The sequence below is a fragment of the Apostichopus japonicus genome, chromosome 1, assembly GCF_037975245.1.
Source record: "Apostichopus japonicus isolate 1M-3 chromosome 1, ASM3797524v1, whole genome shotgun sequence".
NCBI classification, from domain to species: Eukaryota; Metazoa; Echinodermata; class Holothuroidea; order Aspidochirotida; family Stichopodidae; genus Apostichopus; species Apostichopus japonicus.
Window position 1 is genome coordinate 4,973,582 of NC_092561.1, and position 19,568 is coordinate 4,993,149.

The 19,568-nt window shown below is 37.9% G+C and overlaps 1 protein-coding gene across 4 annotated transcripts in view; it reads right to left on the minus strand.

The window, feature by feature from the left end:
• LOC139962659 (uncharacterized) overlaps positions 1 to 19,568 on the minus strand; it is a 52,954-nt gene that overhangs the window by 23,329 nt on the left and 10,057 nt on the right. Inside the window, exons 1-2 of one of the 4 annotated variants that reach the window (XM_071962868.1) lie at positions 17,019 to 17,173; positions 13,469 to 13,553 (exon numbers count right to left, since the gene is read on the minus strand). The exons of 1 other annotated variant lie outside the window; for it this stretch is intronic. In XM_071962868.1, the coding sequence (XP_071818969.1) occupies positions 13,469 to 13,529 (61 nt within the window). In that variant the 5' untranslated portion in view covers positions 13,530 to 13,553; positions 17,019 to 17,173. Of the gene's footprint in view, positions 1 to 3,861; positions 4,005 to 9,537; positions 9,825 to 13,468; positions 13,554 to 17,018; positions 17,174 to 19,568 lie in introns of those variants that run through there. 2 more of the 4 variants (XM_071962929.1, XM_071963176.1) reach the window with 2 other exon arrangements.

The window sequence follows — 19,568 nt, forward strand, 5'->3', positions numbered from 1 at the left end:
TTTATGTAGTGTATATACTAATTACATGAAACATGAGGCATGTACATTCTTCAAGAATTTTATCAACGTTAATGTCAAACGTGAAATAGGTATGTTACTACAGTTTCTTCACAACCCCCTCCCCACCCCTCTCCCTCCTCCTCATCCCCCTTTCCATGTCGAGCCGATGCCAGTTAGATAGACCATGGAGGTCTGTTTTTACCTCCATGGATAGACCTATATAGTCCCTTTGACGTTGATAACAAATTTGTATAATTGCCCAACGTTAGTTAGTGCATACATTATATCACGTGTGAATACGACTCGACAAGTATATACGACTTAAATATACAACCATTAGAAAGGGAAAAGGGAAACCCCTTATAGAGAGTAAAGACCCGGTGAAAATATTAAGTGACGTCTTACATGTTGACAGTTATGAAATTAACTTTTAATACTTGGCCGTTGACATGAATCAAATGGTGCAAAAATGAGGAGAACTAAAGGAAACTTAATGCATTTAACGATGACAGCTGGAAAGCTCAGTTGGTGGAGCACAGAACTTGTAACTCACGAGGTCAATAGTCTGAATCCAGCTCTCATCCCCCCCCCCCAAAGTTTTTTTGCTCTTCTTAAGGCTTTCCCAGTAAGGTTTCCATTGCTCGGTATTCTTTTCCATTTAGGCATATACCCCACCCCTCTATAACCCCTCCCCGTAATTGTCTACTATACTCATAAATATATGTCTTCCATAATAAATATCCTTAAACAGTATAGGCTCATGACTTACACAGTGTGCTACAATCAGCCTTTTATTTAAACATCGGTTCTTCTTTCAGAATCAAACTATTTTAAATCATGTATTCAGCAATGCCGAGGTGATATTTGGCTGCATATGGTAACATTATAGTTGTTATATATGAATACGAAACAGTCATCAATGCATTAACATATCCAACTTAAAGCGAAAACAAAAACCTACTTGAAATTGGCTTTGTCTTTCGAAACGAAATAGCATCAAGTGATTTCAAAGATGTACTTCAAAAAGTATCGACAGGAAGAGGTTACTAAGCTACATACAGTGTGGCCTATGGACAACTAACTGAAAGCAGTGAAACAACATAAATATATATATATATATATATATATATATATATATATATATATATATATATATATATATATATATATATATATATATATATATATATGATACTGATAATACTGATTTGACAGCTGTGATGGCCTTAAGAAATTGAATATCTCTTTAGGGTTATTTTACCAATCTGACGTCACACAGGAAACATTGCACTAATACTTGAACCGTAACCAAAACGATACCAGAGATATAAAAGCTGATCAGGAAACAACACGACCAGGAAGGACAGAGAGAGGGAAAAGTTGATACTAGCCAAATACATAGAACTTGGATTTAGTTTCCCTGAAAACTGAAGGACAAATGACAATGTATATCTCTCAGCTCAATGTAGTATCTTTAATAATGCTATAGTTGGACATTAAGCATTAGCTGTACGAACAAAGGCTATAACACAGGTCGTCAATAGATGTCTTCATTAGAGTAAAGTTTGATATGGGAAGGGGATTGCCTGAGGGAGGTGGGGTTTATGTTCTAAATCATATCAACAAGTAGTTTTATCCTCACTGATGAGTTTCAGAATGTCTCAAAGGCGAAAAAATCCTTTTTTTTTTTCTTCTTTTTTTCATTCAGCATATTTTGGTCGCTATATTTACAAATTCATAGATTACCCCGTTGTAGTCTAATTAACCAGTGGCGTAGGAAAGTACTTTTGAGTGGGGGGGGGGGGGCTGAAGACTGATGGCCGGCCTGGGGGAGGGGTATTTTTTTGGAATTTTTTTGCATTTCCAGGTGGCCTCAGATGCAATTTGGTGCAATATAGCACACATTCAACACCCACCTCCATTTTGTAAATAATTTTGCATTTTCACCTGGCCTTAGATGCAATTTGGTGCTCCAAATGAGATTTTTTTCTCATTTGGACATGAAAAAAGGGGTTTTCTGACTTGCGGAGCGGGGGGCGGAATGATACTTCCGCCCCCACCATATTTTTCACTGGGGGGCTGGCGCCCCCCCAGCCCCACCGGTTCCTACGCCCTTGTAATTAACGAAATAATTTGCAAAAGTGTCATTGAAATTTTTTTAAGGAGAAAAGAAAACCACCTTCCGTAATATAATAGGTCAACGACTATTATTAATAGGTAAACGCTATTATTCCATTTCATGTATTTGTTGACATAAATGTAAATGATACAACGAGAAGGAAGCGGCCTAGAAAACATTGCAAGGCTTATAACGAGTACTGCCACTCTCCATGCAAAGGAAAATATATCAAAAGACCAAAACAATACCCAACGCCCCCCCCCCCCAACCCTACACTCCCGAGGAAAAAGAAAGAAAGAATGATCGTAACATATTCAGAAAAAAGAAATAATTCAACTGAAATGAGGCACATTATTATTACGACCTCACATATACCCCCCCCCCCCCCATTTAAGCACGGTTATTCTAGTTACGGGATTGTACACATGTGGCGAAATCTGGAAAATATGTGAGGTCATAATAATATAAAAGAAATACCCATAAACTATATCAGTCGTTTGACTTTCCTACTACAGCTTCTACTTTTGTTTTACTCAGTGATTTAGTAATGTTTAGTAATGTAATTTGAACATCAAATTAAAACAAAACTGTTAGCAAACTGCTCATCCACTGAAGAGCCTGTGTAAGAGAATGTGTAAAATTAAGAGGGCCTGACGTTTCGATCCTAAAAGGATCTTCTAGGATCTTTCTTGCAAAATCCTGCTAGGATCGAAACGTCAGGCCGTCGTAATTTGAAGATAGATAGAATAATCAAGTTTACGTTATATTGCTTTAATTTTGTGTTATTGCGATCAAAAAACGTTAGGATGCGATTGTTCCTACATCAGAATGAAATATAAAGTGTCAAACCGTTTAAGGTAATTCTGTGATAAACAATGGAATAAACGTAGCGTTATTCAAGCATCTGTATAAAAAGCCACCTGTATATAAACCATCATACCATCTCTATATAAAGCACTGACAATTGCGTATTGCCAAACTAATGGCCGAATCTTCCAATTTTCACCTATAAATTTTAAAAACTGATTTATATACATGCATATGGGTTCTCGGCGGGAGGATTATCAAACTAATTGTTCAACTTTGCAGAATAATTTCTGTAGTTTGATGCAGAATCTTCGACAGCCTATCATTTCTGAATCTGGTATTGAATAACAAACACAATGATCATTAATGTACTTTCTCTGTGTTACGATTGCTGAGATTTTAAGCTTTAACGATTTTCACACTTTGACCTCAGCTGACATTTTGACCCCATCAAGAGCAATAGGGACCTTGCCCTCGTCATGGGCAGGCCGCATGCCAAGTATGACACTTGTCACTATATTTACTTTCTTGAGACACAGGATTATACCACAGCGAGTGACAAGATTGATATATTTTGGTTCTACCTGACCTCTGCTGACCTTTGAACCCATCAAAAACAATAAGCACCTTGTACTCATATCATTACCGGCGCTTCAAGATAGTACCGGTGCATTTGGTTCCTTACCTGCATGGAACAGTCATATTAAGGTTATTTTTTTTTGCTTATTTGCCTCTAGCACTGACATGTATTTATAATTATATAGCGGTTTTACAATGTTCCCAAGTTGATGTACTTTGTATTGATTCGGATATAGTAAGCACGATAATAGAGGGTGTGGTTAGTAGGTGGCTGATAAGTGAGTACCAAATTATTTACAGGAGTGAACCTTAAATGAACGATTTAATACTGAATGTGAACGAAATTGCTTACATACCTGTTACTGAAGGATAAAAGGATGTCCCTTTGTGCAGAAATAACCACAAGAATTTTTGTGTTTTGACAACTATCCCTGCAGGGACAAATCCAACGAAAGATGCTTATTGCACACACAAGCCTGGATATGTATGTGCACGAAAGTTACGGAAGAACATGTATACGACGCCATCACAATATAGCATATAAGTGTATACGTATATCACGCAGTATAACTATACATATATATATATATTATAGTATATATATATTGATATTATACGACAACTAAAATGTTGATACTCATGTTTAGTACTATATACATCTGTCCATCAGGGCTCGGGTATCGCGAAATTTCGCTTTTAGTCGGAACAGAAACTAAAACTTTTTTTTTAAGTGTTCAATTACATTTTTATAGGCACTTGTTGATCAGTGTAGACCAATTGTGTAGTGATTACACTTCAGTACAGTTTAAATGATGTTCGATTGATGTGATGTGAAGTACGTATGCGTATGAGAAACACTTAAAGGCATTGAAGACTCGCCTCAAACCGCGTGCGGCCATCTGAAAAAGTTAACTTTCCGTTGTTTGCAAGTGACGTTTTGTTCCTGTCGCTACAAAATGCAGACAGTACAGTAATGGAACGTGATACTTTGTTATCTTTAGCTGAACCTGAGATGTCCATCGCTGTATTGTTTGTACACTGTGCTGTGGGTATTGACCGCAGCTGTATGTACTGACTGTACACTAGTGTCTAATTGGTAGCAAGCTGTGTGTGTGTATTTTCTGGGATCGATGGTGGTGTCTAACACTTCTGTTACACCTCATTCGAAACTAGGTCAAATTACCGGCATTAGACGTTTCTTTTTGCGCGAGTCTTCACACGCTTTAAGTGCATGTTGTGAACCATGATGTCAGTGGCATACCTGAGCCCTCTCGTTAAAATGTTAAGTTTCATTTTCAACCAATTAATATTGAAGAATGATAATATTAAGACGTCAAAATATCGATTGAGACTGAGAAAGAATGTAACCAGAGTATATCAAGCCATGCCTATCATCTTACGAATAGATCTGCGATTTTGGATGATAGGCCTATTTCACGAAACTTACTATTACTCAGTGTAAGGTTACCAAATATCAAACTAAGAGATAATTCCCTAATACTTTCTCACCCAAAATGAGACTTAATGAACGGCCAATTAATCATTCCAGGATATTCTACAAATTTGGTCGTTTAGATTCTTTTCGTTTATGTGTAGATAGGCCTATATATATACGTGTACCAATCATTTGTTGCAAAATGCAAATTAGAATTTGTTCAACCCCTCCGCCCCGTATTCGAATTCGTTGTGAAAGCAAAACTACACAATAAATACTTGAGTATATAGGCCTATACTGTACATAAACATGTAAACTGTTTTGAAAGAGCTTGTACCATATATAAACCCTCTTCTTAGCCTATAGAGTACAGCGTGAAACCTTCCTGACTGAGTTCTCACTAGAGCGCCTAAACAAGCTCACAGGAAACTGCAAGATTTTAGAAGATACAAAACTGCTTGACAATATTCAGAATCTATAATTATGAATTAGCTATAACATTAATCACGAGAGGAACATCGCGAAGACCTAACACCGTAATAATTTTGAATATAGGCCTATCATGCAGTGTGCATGTAACTAGGGAATAGTCTTCGAACCAGCAGTTTCCTTAAAGTGACATTCGACGTTGTGGGGTACTTAATTCAGTGTGACAATAACACATGACAAAATGAACATTGTGTATATTCACCTATACATGCTGTATGATGACCATACACGGGGGCAAGTGTATAGGAACTTGAAGTAGTTAATTCAATTTCCCTCCTAATTAACGAAGTACAAGTCAGGAGTTACAGTTGAGCAGTGACGTGGGCGTACTTGGGGTGGCATGTAGTCAAGCGTCTATAAATAACTGTAACCTAAGAAACGACGGGACTGCAATCAGCACGACTGTCTCAGCTACCAAGTCACAAATAGAAGGCGAGTAGGCCCATATGATGCACCGAGTCTACTATATCAGCCTATAGTAGGCTTATATCAGCCGGTCGGCCGGGAGGTGTGGTAGATACGCCTATATAGTTTCTTCTGGTGCATATACGTCGAAGTGGGTGTCTCATGTAATGCGGCAATGTATCGTGTATATATGTGATGTTATGTAGGTCTAATACAGTACGGTACGTTTGTTCTGTATGCATTGGGTGGGTCATGTTATGCCTAAGCTGCTTATGCATAGGATATGTGAACATATATATTTCTATATAACACGTCTGTTCTGTATGCCAGTGCATTAGTCGCGTTGAATGTCTCATACATGCCATATGGAGTCTACGTGATGACGATGTGTAGGTCTAAAAAAACGTTCGTAATGCATGCATTATATACTGTAGGATTGAATGTCTCATGTATACTCCCATGTATAGTCTTTTGATGACGATGTGTATAGGTCTAATACAACACGTCATGTCCTGCATGCATTAGTCGGATTGGGTGTCTCGTGTATGTTCCGTATAAACTTATATCCGTCAACTGTAGCCAACATATATGAAGTTGCCCTTCGACCCAGTAACAAAGTCACGGAAATTGTCAAAAATAAAACTGATCCATGCATGTTTTACTATCCCAACACAGGACAGACTTTTAAGGATTTTTATAGCAGAAAGCTTCAGTTTGTCGAAACAATTTGCGACGGGTCAATTGCATTCAAGCCCTTCAGTTGAAGGACTCTTCTCTTCACCATATACGTTTACAACGAGCGGCAAATATACACACTTCATACTGAACTATAAAACTGTATACGTAGAGGTCCTCAACGTGTATTTGTTTGTAATGAGGAGTAAATGCCAGAAATCAACATTTTGGTTGAGTGGATACTATAGTACAGAGAACTCTTTACTGAAACTGAAATAATTATGTGCCTTATGGAATTTGTACTCGTTCTAGTACTCAGGGCATTGGGCATGGTACATATATATAGAAACCAATAGGTGTAAGATTGCATACATTAAAGGTATACATGATAATTAAGGAAATTGTATCCGTAGGCCTATATCATATCAAAGGGGAATTTTTCATTGTACACTCGCACTCATCCGGTAATTTTAAAGTGTTATATAGTTGTAGTCTATTCTTACACTTATCGGTATATTACTATCCGAACTCATTTAAGGTTGTACTGAGCTATTTATCTCTGTAGACTCGTAGAAAATCACAACAGACAGTGTTTATATACTGCTATATCATATATAACTACTGATTATACTGTAACATAAATTGGTGTATAATTGGAAGCTGTACAGTTGAACCACCTAATTTTAAATTCAATGTATTCGTGTCAGTGTCTTGTATATACTACGTGGGCTCGCTAGAAGCCAATATCTTTACACATTGGCAGTAACTTCCTTCCCACCATGGTCAGTTCTAATCAAATGGTTACCTCCTTTACTAGTTATCTATTCTTGATCTTCAACTTTTGAATATTTCATTTCATAACAAATGCTTTCCTCGTTTTACAGTTGCCTGGAATATGACTCTGTCCCCGTTTACATTATAGATCTGTCCTGTGCTCGAGGCCATTATATTGACATATGGGGGAGATCACTGATACCCCGGATGTTTTAATGTCGTCACATCGGATCTATAGTGAAAGGTGACAAGTAAACAGATCGTCCTCCCCTTGACCAACGCAACATTCTAATTGTATATAGGCTACATCACGGAAGTTAGCAGTGTTAAGAGGATGATTTAAGGCACATGTTTGATATCTTGTACACAGTTAAAAACACTGCTACCATTCCGGTTCATTTCTATATCACTTTTATTTTATTTTTTGAGTAATGCCCCTTTAAAGATTTGCTTTAGTGGCTCCAATTATAGCACGCTATAGCTAGGAACGTTTTGTGATTACGTAATCGACCTGCCACGGTCGTAAATCGACCGCAGGCCCTACAATTTGCCTGCATAGCTTCTTAACACCATTAGCCTATTTGCGTAAACACTGTGTGGAGTTGTGTCCATGTCTAAAGTGTATAGTTAATCATACAGTGTACACACAATGATCCTCATACAAGAAAAGTATGTGGCAGGCGTTGCAGACTAATTGTTAGAAAGAGGTCATTTTACGACCAAGGCAGGTCGATTACGTAATCTCAAGAAACTTTTCCATGATATCGTGCTATAGTTGGGGTCTATACAGCAGACCTTTAAACATCTGGGGATTTAGATGCATGCATATTTAGCCTCCAAGAGACCAGTCATTATTTTTAGATTATAGGTCAGCTTCTTAGAAGATGAAATACAAAACCAAATAGGAAAATGTAATAATAGAGTTAACTTGAAGTTGACTTGTGTTGGTTGACTTATTACCATTTATCAAACAAGTTATTAACATCAAAATTCAAACATTCTTTGAGGCGCGATGAAGGCCTTAAACATTAAAGACAACCCACTTTGGGTTCCAGCTGGGCCAGAAAATGCTGTACAAAAGCTCCAAATTTCATAAGCTTCCAGGGACCTCTTGCCCTAACCTCTGCCATGGATTCGATTCTGGACCCACCACGTGCCCCGTAGCGACCCCAGGACTGGGCCATACCACAGGCCTTGAACACCATATGTGAAATATGCAACCGTATACAGAGCACCTTCAACACTAGTGAAAATTAGTCTCCTGCCCCCAATTTCACAGGTGTGTCTGGGGCCCTGCAAGATGGCATCATGGGTTTTTAGGATAGTGTAAAGGTTTGTTTAATAAATGTCACAGCTTATTGATTATATCTATGAAAGCAGAATTCCTTCACTTATACAGCAAATTTGCCTTAATTGTTCTCATAGCAAAATATGATCAAAATATATCAAAATATGATCTTTTCAGTGATTCAGCTTCAAGATATTTTGTAGCATAGTAATCAAAGATGAAGGTGTCAGACCAGTGCATATAGTCCACGTCAATGACGCACTTCTTTTTTTTTTTGAGCGAATGGAATTGCCATGCGAGTCATTTCAGTGTGTTAGAATATAGGTAAATTTTGTTGGAAACGATCAAAAGTTTAAAAGGTGGTTCATTTCCTATTTCGTTCCTTTCCATGAAAGACAAAATGACTTCATATTACAATATATGAAAACCAACGTTGTTTGTTACGTTAACATTTTGACGACTTATGCAGAAATGAGGGGGAATTACTTGCAACGTCAGTGAAAATTTGTCAATCAAAACATGGATCTTTGTTTTTCTTTCCTGCAACTTTTCGAACGGGGAAGAAAAAACTGTTTGCTAGGGCCGGCTTAAGTATAACATAACATTCGTATCAGACGGATCTGCACGAGTTTTATATAATATTTGTTTGAAATCAAAACTACAATCCCGGATCCGATGGGAAGTGATTTATAACTGTATTTTTTTATTTTTTAGATAGGAAAAGTTGAAAGTTATTGAAAATTTCGATATTTGAAAAAAAAGTTGACCGAGACTGTCATAAGCACACTGACCAACCTGCAGCTGCCACCCATTCATTACTTATGATATTAAGCAGAGACAATAATTTACGTAGTACTCAATGACAAACTAAAATGCTATATAGGCCTACTTCTCAAGCCATTAAGTAAGTATAACAAACTATAACAAAACAAACAGGTATATAAAACAGTGTAATCTCCCACTTACCTGTTTCCTTGTCAGGGTTTGTGGGATGATCAGTTTCCAATAAAATATCTGCCATATTATATATTTTATATTCAACTTGTGAAAATTCCGCGAAAAGAGAGATTAATTCACATTAGATAAAGAGAAAACAGAACTCCACAGTTTTTTTCCAAACTGAATGCAGAGAGATTGGAATGCTTTGCTATATAATACGCTTCGTAAACGAAGAGTCAACACAACTCAATGATAATAATACTATACTTAATTCCAGCACGTTCAGCTCCGAGTACTCAATGATCGTTACTAAATCAAAGTTCACTTACCTCAGTGCAGCCTGTATAGCCTGCTTATATACGGCTGAGCTATCAGTCATGTGATGTATAGAGATAATTTATACTCTATTTCCTCAATAAGGCTATATATCGTAGATCGTTCAAGGACGCATTAAAGCCGATTTAATCTTTCAAACATTTCAACATTCATTGTTCTTATCAAGTTTAAGGATGAATGAGTAAATGGTCTATATAGTTTGAGCTCTACAGAAATGAAATATGCAATATTCACAAACATGCGACGAGTCTGCTCACGTAATATGTTAATTGTTGGTGAATGGTTTGCATGGGCAGAGAGTAAAAAGAATATACATATAGCATAGCATCATGTTTGATCTCCACAGTAAGGCAAATATGTCACCAAAACAGAACTAGTATTGGTCGGTACAGGTGACAAACGCCTACAGTGGAATTACGACCTTCCTTGCCGGTTTCGAACCTCTGGACATACAATCAGCGTCCATAGCCTAGTGGTTAGGGTGTCCGCATCTAAAGCGGGAGCCCTGGGTTCGAATCCCGGTGGAGGCTGGAAGTATATATATATATACATATATATATATATATATATATATATATATATATATATATATATATATATATATATATATAAGCTATATAAATAGGCTACATATATAGGCCTATATGCTTTATAGGATAGCGAGTTTGGATATCGGTATATCTAGAAAATGGTCACCGTATATGATGACCAGCAGATAGTAAAGCAAGATTATCAATACGATATGCATTGTCGCTTTCCCTATCGTTAATGGCTTCCTGAGGCTTACCTGTATAATGTGTATATATATATATACATTATATATAACTGCGCTCATACTTTAGGCATATATCACTTTCGATCTATCTTTATGTATGAACAGGAAATACTAATGCATTATGAGAGTAAATGTTTGTTTGCATATAGTGGTGCTACCCTGCATTATCAATGGTGAACATAATGGGGACAAATCCCATGTATCTTACCCCCACTCCCTCCCCCGTAGATTCGTGAGAAAATTTAGTTGGATCTGTTTCAATCTAACTGTGTATATTAGCGTCCAACCAATTATCACAATTCGGGATATAATTAGGTTTTCTTGTGATTACAAATATAGAAACAATTACAGCGAAAATAAATAATATACATGCAAGCCCGTCTTGATGATAGTGCTGCTCATTAAAAGGGTGTATGAATGTAAGATGACTAAACGCCCCTGGTTATTCTCAGGTGGACCTCAGTTCCACCTTAATGGCCCCTGGTTATTCTCAGGTGGACCTCAATTCCACCGGATAGTCCCGTGCACTTTTTGCCACTTTTCACCCAAAAATTTGGCACCTGGTCACGGGGCTCCTTATTTTCAATCTTGCATATGACGGAAATAAATGACAACGAAATATACTTAGCCTCTTCTAAGTGTTCTTTCAGTTTCACAAAATGCTCTCACTGGCGGATCCAAGGGGGGGGGGGCCAAGGGGGGCCATGGCCCCGAACATCCGAACATCCGCTAAATTATATGATTGGAAATTAAAAAAATCGAGAGGAATAGCAGTGGTAGACTAGTCTAAACCTTTTCGTTTTCTGGTTTAAAATTAAATGCAGAGCTCCCAACTGACCCGCAATTCGCGGGAATTAGACCCGCATTCTAACACCCAAACCCGCTGACCCGCACAAGCGTCCGAAAAACCGCATTTTAATTGTCAAGTATACATAAAAAAAATTGCATCAAATTTTGACTTAGCAACCATCATTTCTTTAGCATTTAGCATAATAGAGTATAAAACCTCCTTTACAGCATTCATTTGAACCTCAAATTAGCCTATAATTCTTTTCATTGGGGCGAGCAGCGAACATTTTCATGCCACGGGAAAGAATGAATTATCACCTACTATTCAATTTATTGATGTTACACACAAAACAATGCATATTTCTCAGAAAATTTTGGGTGACAAAAGCCTTTCTAAGTGCCACCATTTTACATGTAGGCATCACCAGGATTCCAAACAAATTCAAAAGGGGAGGGGGACACCCCCTCCCCTTATACCCCTACCCATTGGCGGCGGAACCGGGGGGCTTGGGGGGCTCAGCCCCCAATGAAAATGTTGAGGGGGCAAATGCATGATAAGCCCCCCCCCCAATATACCAAGGCTCCGAAACGTGCATCTGCCCATTTTTCAATGCATACTTGTCGATCTGTCCGATGAACACGTATACTACATAGGTGTAATAATTTTAGTAAATGCTGGGGGGACCCTCGCATTGACGAGATCCGTTATCTCGTCAAAACGTCAATTTTCTGAATTTTGTCATTTTGTCGAGATGGTAGTAAGTGTGCAACTCGTCAATTTGCAGAAAATTGATGCATTGACGAGATCCGTTATCTCGTCAAAACGTAAATTTTCTGAATTTTGTCACGTTACCATCTCGTCAACTCGTCAATATGCAGATAATTGTCGTTTTGTCAAGTTGGTAACTGGTCAATGCAATGTCCCTTCTACGCTTCCGTAGGTACATGCATTCGTGACAGTGCTTGGTTCATAGAAATTTGTTGGCAACTGCACATGGTTTTGGAATTACCCATTTGTTGACATTAAGAAATGCTTTCTGTTTTTTCTTATGACATTTATTTAATTATTGCATTTAATTGCAAGTAGTAATTTACTACACTCAAAAACGTCTTTGCGAGTACACTACGAATAATAGCTACTCTCTTAAAACACCATCGAATATACAAATTACAGTACAATGTGTTTACAGATTTTTACGTGCAATCTGAGAAATTGCAGGCTGGAAACCCATATTTTAGGGCTAGGTATTCGCAGCATAAAACACTCGGGAAGTGCCGTTTCCGGCCATCTGGGGGTTTGAAAACCCCAAAATTTTCTTGTACGCTCCGCGCCAACCGATGGTGGCGCTCCGCTTAGATAGTCTCCACACATTAGCCCCCCCCCAATAATTTTCCCGTTCCGCCGCGCCTGCCCCTCCCCTAGGACGGCGATTCGTGGCATGGACCAGCATTTGCTTTCTCAAGAGTTGGGAGCTATGTAAATGTATGAGCATGAGGATTTACAGTTTAACACCATTTTGCAGTTACAGGCTGGTTGTAAGAAATTTATAACCTATGAGAAATAAAATTTCTTGAGAAAGAAGATCCCAACTTTGTTTTATAAATATTTTAGAAAATTACACCTGGGAAACATTTTTTTTACAAGTAAATTAACATCACCATTGTACACTTTTGTCGCACCAAATTGCATCTGAGGGCATTCAGCAATAGAAAAGGGGAGGGCACCCCCTCCCCTTAGACCCCTCCCCATATCACTCTAATGCCACTTTGGCCCCTCCCAAACAAAGGCCCTGGATCCGCCAGTGAATGCTCTCTGTATAGCGAAAGGAGTAATCCAAAATTGCTTGATTCAACAAGTCGTTTTTTTTTTGATTGATGACAAAAATAACGTCTAGATTACACAAGCATGTACATGTCTTCGTTTTTAACTTACGTTTCTAAACAATGTTAAAACTTAATTAGTTAAAAGAGCCCTGCAACATTTTCATTGCAGTTGTATAGATTATTTAGGGTTAGTTTTATTTGCATATTGAACTCTAGCCGTAATGTTATAATTACCAGCTGATTGTATCACTGTTTTGGACGAGAAGAAATACTTCAAAGGGTTGCTGCGGAACATTGTTTACTTGTTACTCCAGTGAATCTGTATGGTGGGAAGTGAGACATATAGAAGTTACTTTAGTAAAATTAAAGCAGTTCAGTGCTTCTAGTGGGCAATTTTACCGAATCTGCTCCGAAATTACTGGAAAAAAAAGAGATCGCATATGATCATAATTAAGTCTAAGATACCTATTCGTTTGTTTAACTAAACGAAGGATAATGGGTAAGTAAAACATTCATAAAGTTCATTCAATTCACAACATTTGGTCGTCCAGACTCATTATCAAGTATGAATCACACGTAAAGGCCCCCCCCCCATAAAAAAAATCGACTTTAACTTCACTTCCGTAAAAAGACACTTGACTAGCAGAATTAATTAAACTAATAAACTATACATATGGTCTGTAACTTTCGAATATAATCAATAAATTGCCCTGGATCAAAAACAAATTGCTGCATTAAAATCACGTGACACAGTACGTATAATGCTGTGTTAACTTTGATTAAGCTGACTCGTTAGCAGGGATGTATGTACATCTGCCCATAGTACATGGACAGGGTAGGAATGAAGGAGTAAACATGCATGCAGCATGTACAATATAAAGTTGTTATAATTTCATTGTAACTCTCAGAGTATATACTATACATGATATAGCGGTATAGGCTTCTTATATTACATGCGACCCTATAGCAGTTACGACGCTAGCCTAAGTGGCATCACAAAATAGATACAATCTGCATGGGGCACAATAAGTTTGCCAGAACCATTCGACCTACTCAGGTTTATCAATATCCAAATTTCCGCTCTAATTTCCACTCTCTGGACTCTTCCGTTTCTGTCTTTATGAATGTCATATCAATTATGACGGTAATAAAATACTCAGCAGGAAGTACTTTATATATCTTTGACCTGTCATAAAATAACTAGAGATTTAATTTTAAGATAAAGTCTTTTTGTGTTTAGTAACATGTACTTTTATAGCCGCAAAAACGATAATTTCACATTTTTAAAAACCTTGGCACATATTCGAAACGGTGTGTGTTATTTGATTTATTATACAACACCTAATTATATTCCGGCCATTTGATTGGTCAATTGCTCGTCGATTGCATGCAAAATCCGCTCTATTGCACTCTATGAAATAGAACCATGTGTTATACTTTTTGATAGCACTTTTTTCAATGGAGCAGAGAAACCTGTCTGTTCAAAACAATCTGTTGCATGAGTACATTTTACATCCAATTATATCCAAATTTGAAGGTGTTGTATAAAACAAATAATGAATGGTTTCCATTCGTGCAATAAAGTGCAAATATTTCATTCGTTGAAAGATGTAATTTGTTCCATTCAACTCGGCTGCGCCTCGTTGAATGGAACATTCCATCTTTCAACTCATGAAATATTTGCACTATTGCACTTATAACCATTCATTACGGTATTTGTATAATATAGGCTATATATATATATATATATATATATATATAGTTTATACATATATATAGTCTATACTTATATTCTATATATAGCCTATATATAGACTATATATAGATATATAGATTATATATATATATTATTATTTTATTTTGTGTAACTTGTAGTTGCCCAGATGTATGGAAGGTTATTGCAGATTCGTTTTTAGTTGTTTGCCAACTTTATCAAACCTACAGGGGATAACTCAAGATATCGTTAGAAGAAGCAAACTCAACCAACATTTAACCAATGTTACAGTCTGGTTAATACTCTGCTGGATAGATTCTACACACTTGCAATACTAGCACTTGGTAGACAGGCGAAAATGTGGAGTATTGTGTTTATGTGTCCATTCTTGTCGTGCTCGTAACAACACAAATGATGTTTACAGATCATACAGTAAATTCGAAAGCTAACCCAGAGCTGGGCGGAGTTAGTTGAACTTGTTGAAAGAAGTGCATACTCTTAATAACAATTATTCAACTACATCGGCCCACGCTGGACAGACCCATGCAGTAGGTAATGTAATAAACTTAATAAACACTACACACATATGGCATACTGTATATAATTAAAACTATGGATATGCACCGACGGAACAACGCTAATTAGACTGATATGTATAGGTATACAGGGAAGCCTATAGTTAAACGGAAGTAGATAGTAAAGTATTTAAATGTATAATGTTTGCCAGACGTTCACCATGCTACCACACAGAGAAGAGATTATAATTACAGGGGTAACATTGCCCCCCCCCCCCCCACTGTTTCCCAGATCTTGAGTTGGCTTATACTTGTGTGGCCATAACGCACTAGTACTAGCATACTAATACTAGTACCAATGTGACAGTGCAATATATATAGGCGGTGACATCCCTATGTTCCGACGTCTCTATGTTCCGACAAGTTTTTGGACTCAATTTTTTATGACCCAATTTTTTTCGGACCCATTTTTTTGTGACCCAATTTTTTTCGGACCCCATTCTGTTGTGACCTGATTTTTTTCGGACCCGATTTTTTTGGACCAAAATTTTTTTGGACCCAATTTTTTTCTGACCCCATTATTTTGTGACCCAATTTTTTTTCGGACCTTATTTTTTTGGACTAAAATTTTTTGGACCCAATTTTTTTCGGACCCATATTTCTTTGTGCAAAATTTTTTACCAACATGTTTTCGGACCAAATTTTTTTCTGACCAATGTTTTTTGGGACCCCAATTATTTTGGACCAAAATTTTTCGGACCAAAATTTGTTGGGACCCAACTTTTGGACCAACATGATTTCTGACCAATTTTTTCCTGACCCCTAATTAGGACCAGAGACGGTCGGGACCTAAAAGTGGACCACCGGGACCTGCGACCCCTAACACCAACTTTTTTTCCGTCAGTCCCCACCCCACGGTCCGAAAAATGGGGGTCCAATAATAATGAGTCTCCAAAAACATGAAGTACCAACAAATTGGGTCCCAAAAAATGGGTCCCAAAAAATTGGGTCCGAAAAAAATGGGTCCGAAAAAAATTTGGTCAAAAAAAATTAAGAGTCCAAAAAAAATTGTCGGAACATAGAGACGTCGGAACATAGAGACGTCGGAACATAGAGACGTCGGAACATAGAGACGTCGGAACATAGAGACGTCGGAACATAGAGACGTCGGAACATAGAGACGTCGGAACATAGAGATGTAACCATATAGGCCTATGCCCTTTAAAGGGTGTGAAGACTCGCGCAAAAAGAAACGTCTAATGCCGGTAATCTGCCGTTAATTACGTTATTAAATAACATATTGACTGACTTGATTGCAATTGATTGTACATTGACTGAAACATTAGACAACAATAACACATTATCAAAATTTCGGAAACAATTCACCGCTTGACAGGGAGAACGTTTACGATCAGTATAAGTTCATCGGAAACTCGCGACCTATACCGTAAATGCTTAGCAACCCATATAGTTTGGGAAATAACGTGGGTTAAACCTATGAATCAAACTTGATTGAGTGATAACTGATGGCTTGAAGGTAGTGAATTTGTCTTACCTGTTATAGGACCTGCTGGCTTCACTGAAATCAACCGAGAGCAATTATCCTTAGTTGCACTGAACACTTCCCAAAACAAACCAACTTTGATCGGAGACTTTTTTTTTCGAATGAACGAAGACAGTTTTATGACTTGTTCTGTGACGCTTTGGTTTAATTTGAAAAAGGACGAAGAATATCTTGACTTTTACGTCATTTCACAAGTAGTAGGGACTATTCCTTTTGAGGTAAATGTGACCATATATATTAACGAAATGGAACCGAACTTAGACACACACACAGGGGGTGTCCGTCCTATCCAATTTGTTGACCCAACTGTCAAACAATTTCAGTAACCTTATACGACACGTGGCTGTGTTTTAGAGTGACGCACAAGTTATTTTGTGGATCTAAGGTGAAGCTCAAGTTTCAGTCTTCCCCACTGAGTGAACTTGTCTCACCCGTGTTAGGTTTGACCCGAGGGGCTGCATAATAAGGTCATACGTCACTGATCTCCCGGATCGATAACAACTGACTGACTCATTGTATAAGTTTTGCTTCTAAAAATACAAAGTTGACTCATACCCGGACCCCCTGTCCTCATCTGATTTCAATTTTGTTTTGGTAAAACTTTGCTCCGGGGATAGAATGACGACAATCCAACAAGAAGATTTAGCCTGCAATTTCAAATGACGTGTCAGGACTCTCGGAATTATTCACACTCGGAAAATAATCCGGACTATACACCGAAGTGATTAATTGACTAATAGCAAATGACTGGAGTTAATTGAGGTATTCACTTTACACGATCAGATGTGACACAATAAAAAAACAGAGCCCCATATAACCACATACGCGAGAATCGGTATAGGAAGAATAGCCTAACGTACTACAAGGTATAGGGAAACTATTACATACCATACGATATGTATTCCCTGTATACATCATGACGTGCACCCTCTTTCTCTAACCTTGGTAACGGTAGTTTACGAACTACCGTACGCCGATAGTAAATTTCCCGAGGCTGACACCTGCCTTTAAAATTTTCAAGGTGACGAATATGAACAAGTCGGCTAGCGCGACATAAGATTTTTCAGTGCAAAATGCACAACGAATCGTATAGAGAACACACAGTCAATCTCCTAGTCTTGTGAAGAGTTCTAACTTTCCCGTCAATAACTTCTCATTGATACATCTGACAATATGTTTTCCAACGCATCATAGTATATGGTATCATCATATTTTGTAATATAAAATGTCAAAAGTGGGTTTTGTTTTGCTGTTAATTTTTGTTCGAAAAACAAAAGTGATACCCTCAAGTTAAATGGAACGACACTTATAGGCCCATGTTGTTTCTTTCATTAGGTATCATCTTACGCACAATAGCAGTACAATTAGGGATAGAAGTGATTTCATGTGCCGCCGCCACATGTGGACATATTAACAACAAGCACTGAACACTATGATTGGTTCCCCCTCCTCCAATGTCAAAACTGTGTTGAGGTTCCTGGTAATGTACATGAAATGTTCGGAAGAGCCTACATGAGCACGTGAGTATACACAATCTTAATCTAACCTAAATGGGAGGTCATAGCTCCCTGATCTTAGCCAAGAGACTCCCAAGAATCGGCCTCTCGATCAACGTTGTGTGTCTTTACTATGGAAACAATCCACTGCATCTTTCAAAGTTTCTCAAAAGATCCTATCACAAGAGGGATGAAAAAGTCGATATCTATTCTCACCAGATTTGTTCCCCCACCCCCCAAGATTGTCGGATAACGCCCCTAAGTTCTGATTCAGTTTCTTATTTTTCTAATAACGTTCATGTTGAGTAACTTCTGTCTTAGGGATTTACCTCTAGAGATGAATCATACCGAGCTGTATACGTGCTATGCATTCATGGTTCTTGATCATGTCTACATGAAAATGCGAGGTAACTTGTTAAATATAGTCGTGTGCGCCGGTTTGTGGCTGCATGCACCCTATGGGAAGTCACCCGGGGGCGTATTTTTTTCCCAGGACGAACGTGGGCATCGGCCAATCAAATCCCTGGATTCCAAACATGTGACGCTTTTTCAAAAAAACATGTTGTGAATCTTTTTTCCTAGTTTTGACCCCAGATTTTGAACGACAATCCTTCATTTTCATTGAAACTGGATCCCTAACCCACTTTCTAAACCCTAACCCTGATTTCAAACGAATTTGTAAATTCCTGAAAAACCTGAAACCCCGGAAAAAAATACGCCACCCGGGGGGCACGTGGATGTGGTGCACTGTGGTGCCCAAAAGAGATTGATTTAATTGTGCACACTTTGGTGTGTGGGTGTGAAAAAGTTACCAATGACCAGGGATTTAGTTGTAAAGTCGTGCGAGAGGGCCTTGACCTTGAACAAGACTGTAAACCTTCAACTTCAAATGGCCTCTAACATTATTAATCGTTATAACGGCAACAGTGACTCAAAAACGGATAGATATGCTTACATGACCAGAAAGTATATAAATCCTACAAGTTGTGACAACACACCTTCGAGGATTAGTGGGACATTTGATTTTGATTTGAGGGTGGTATAC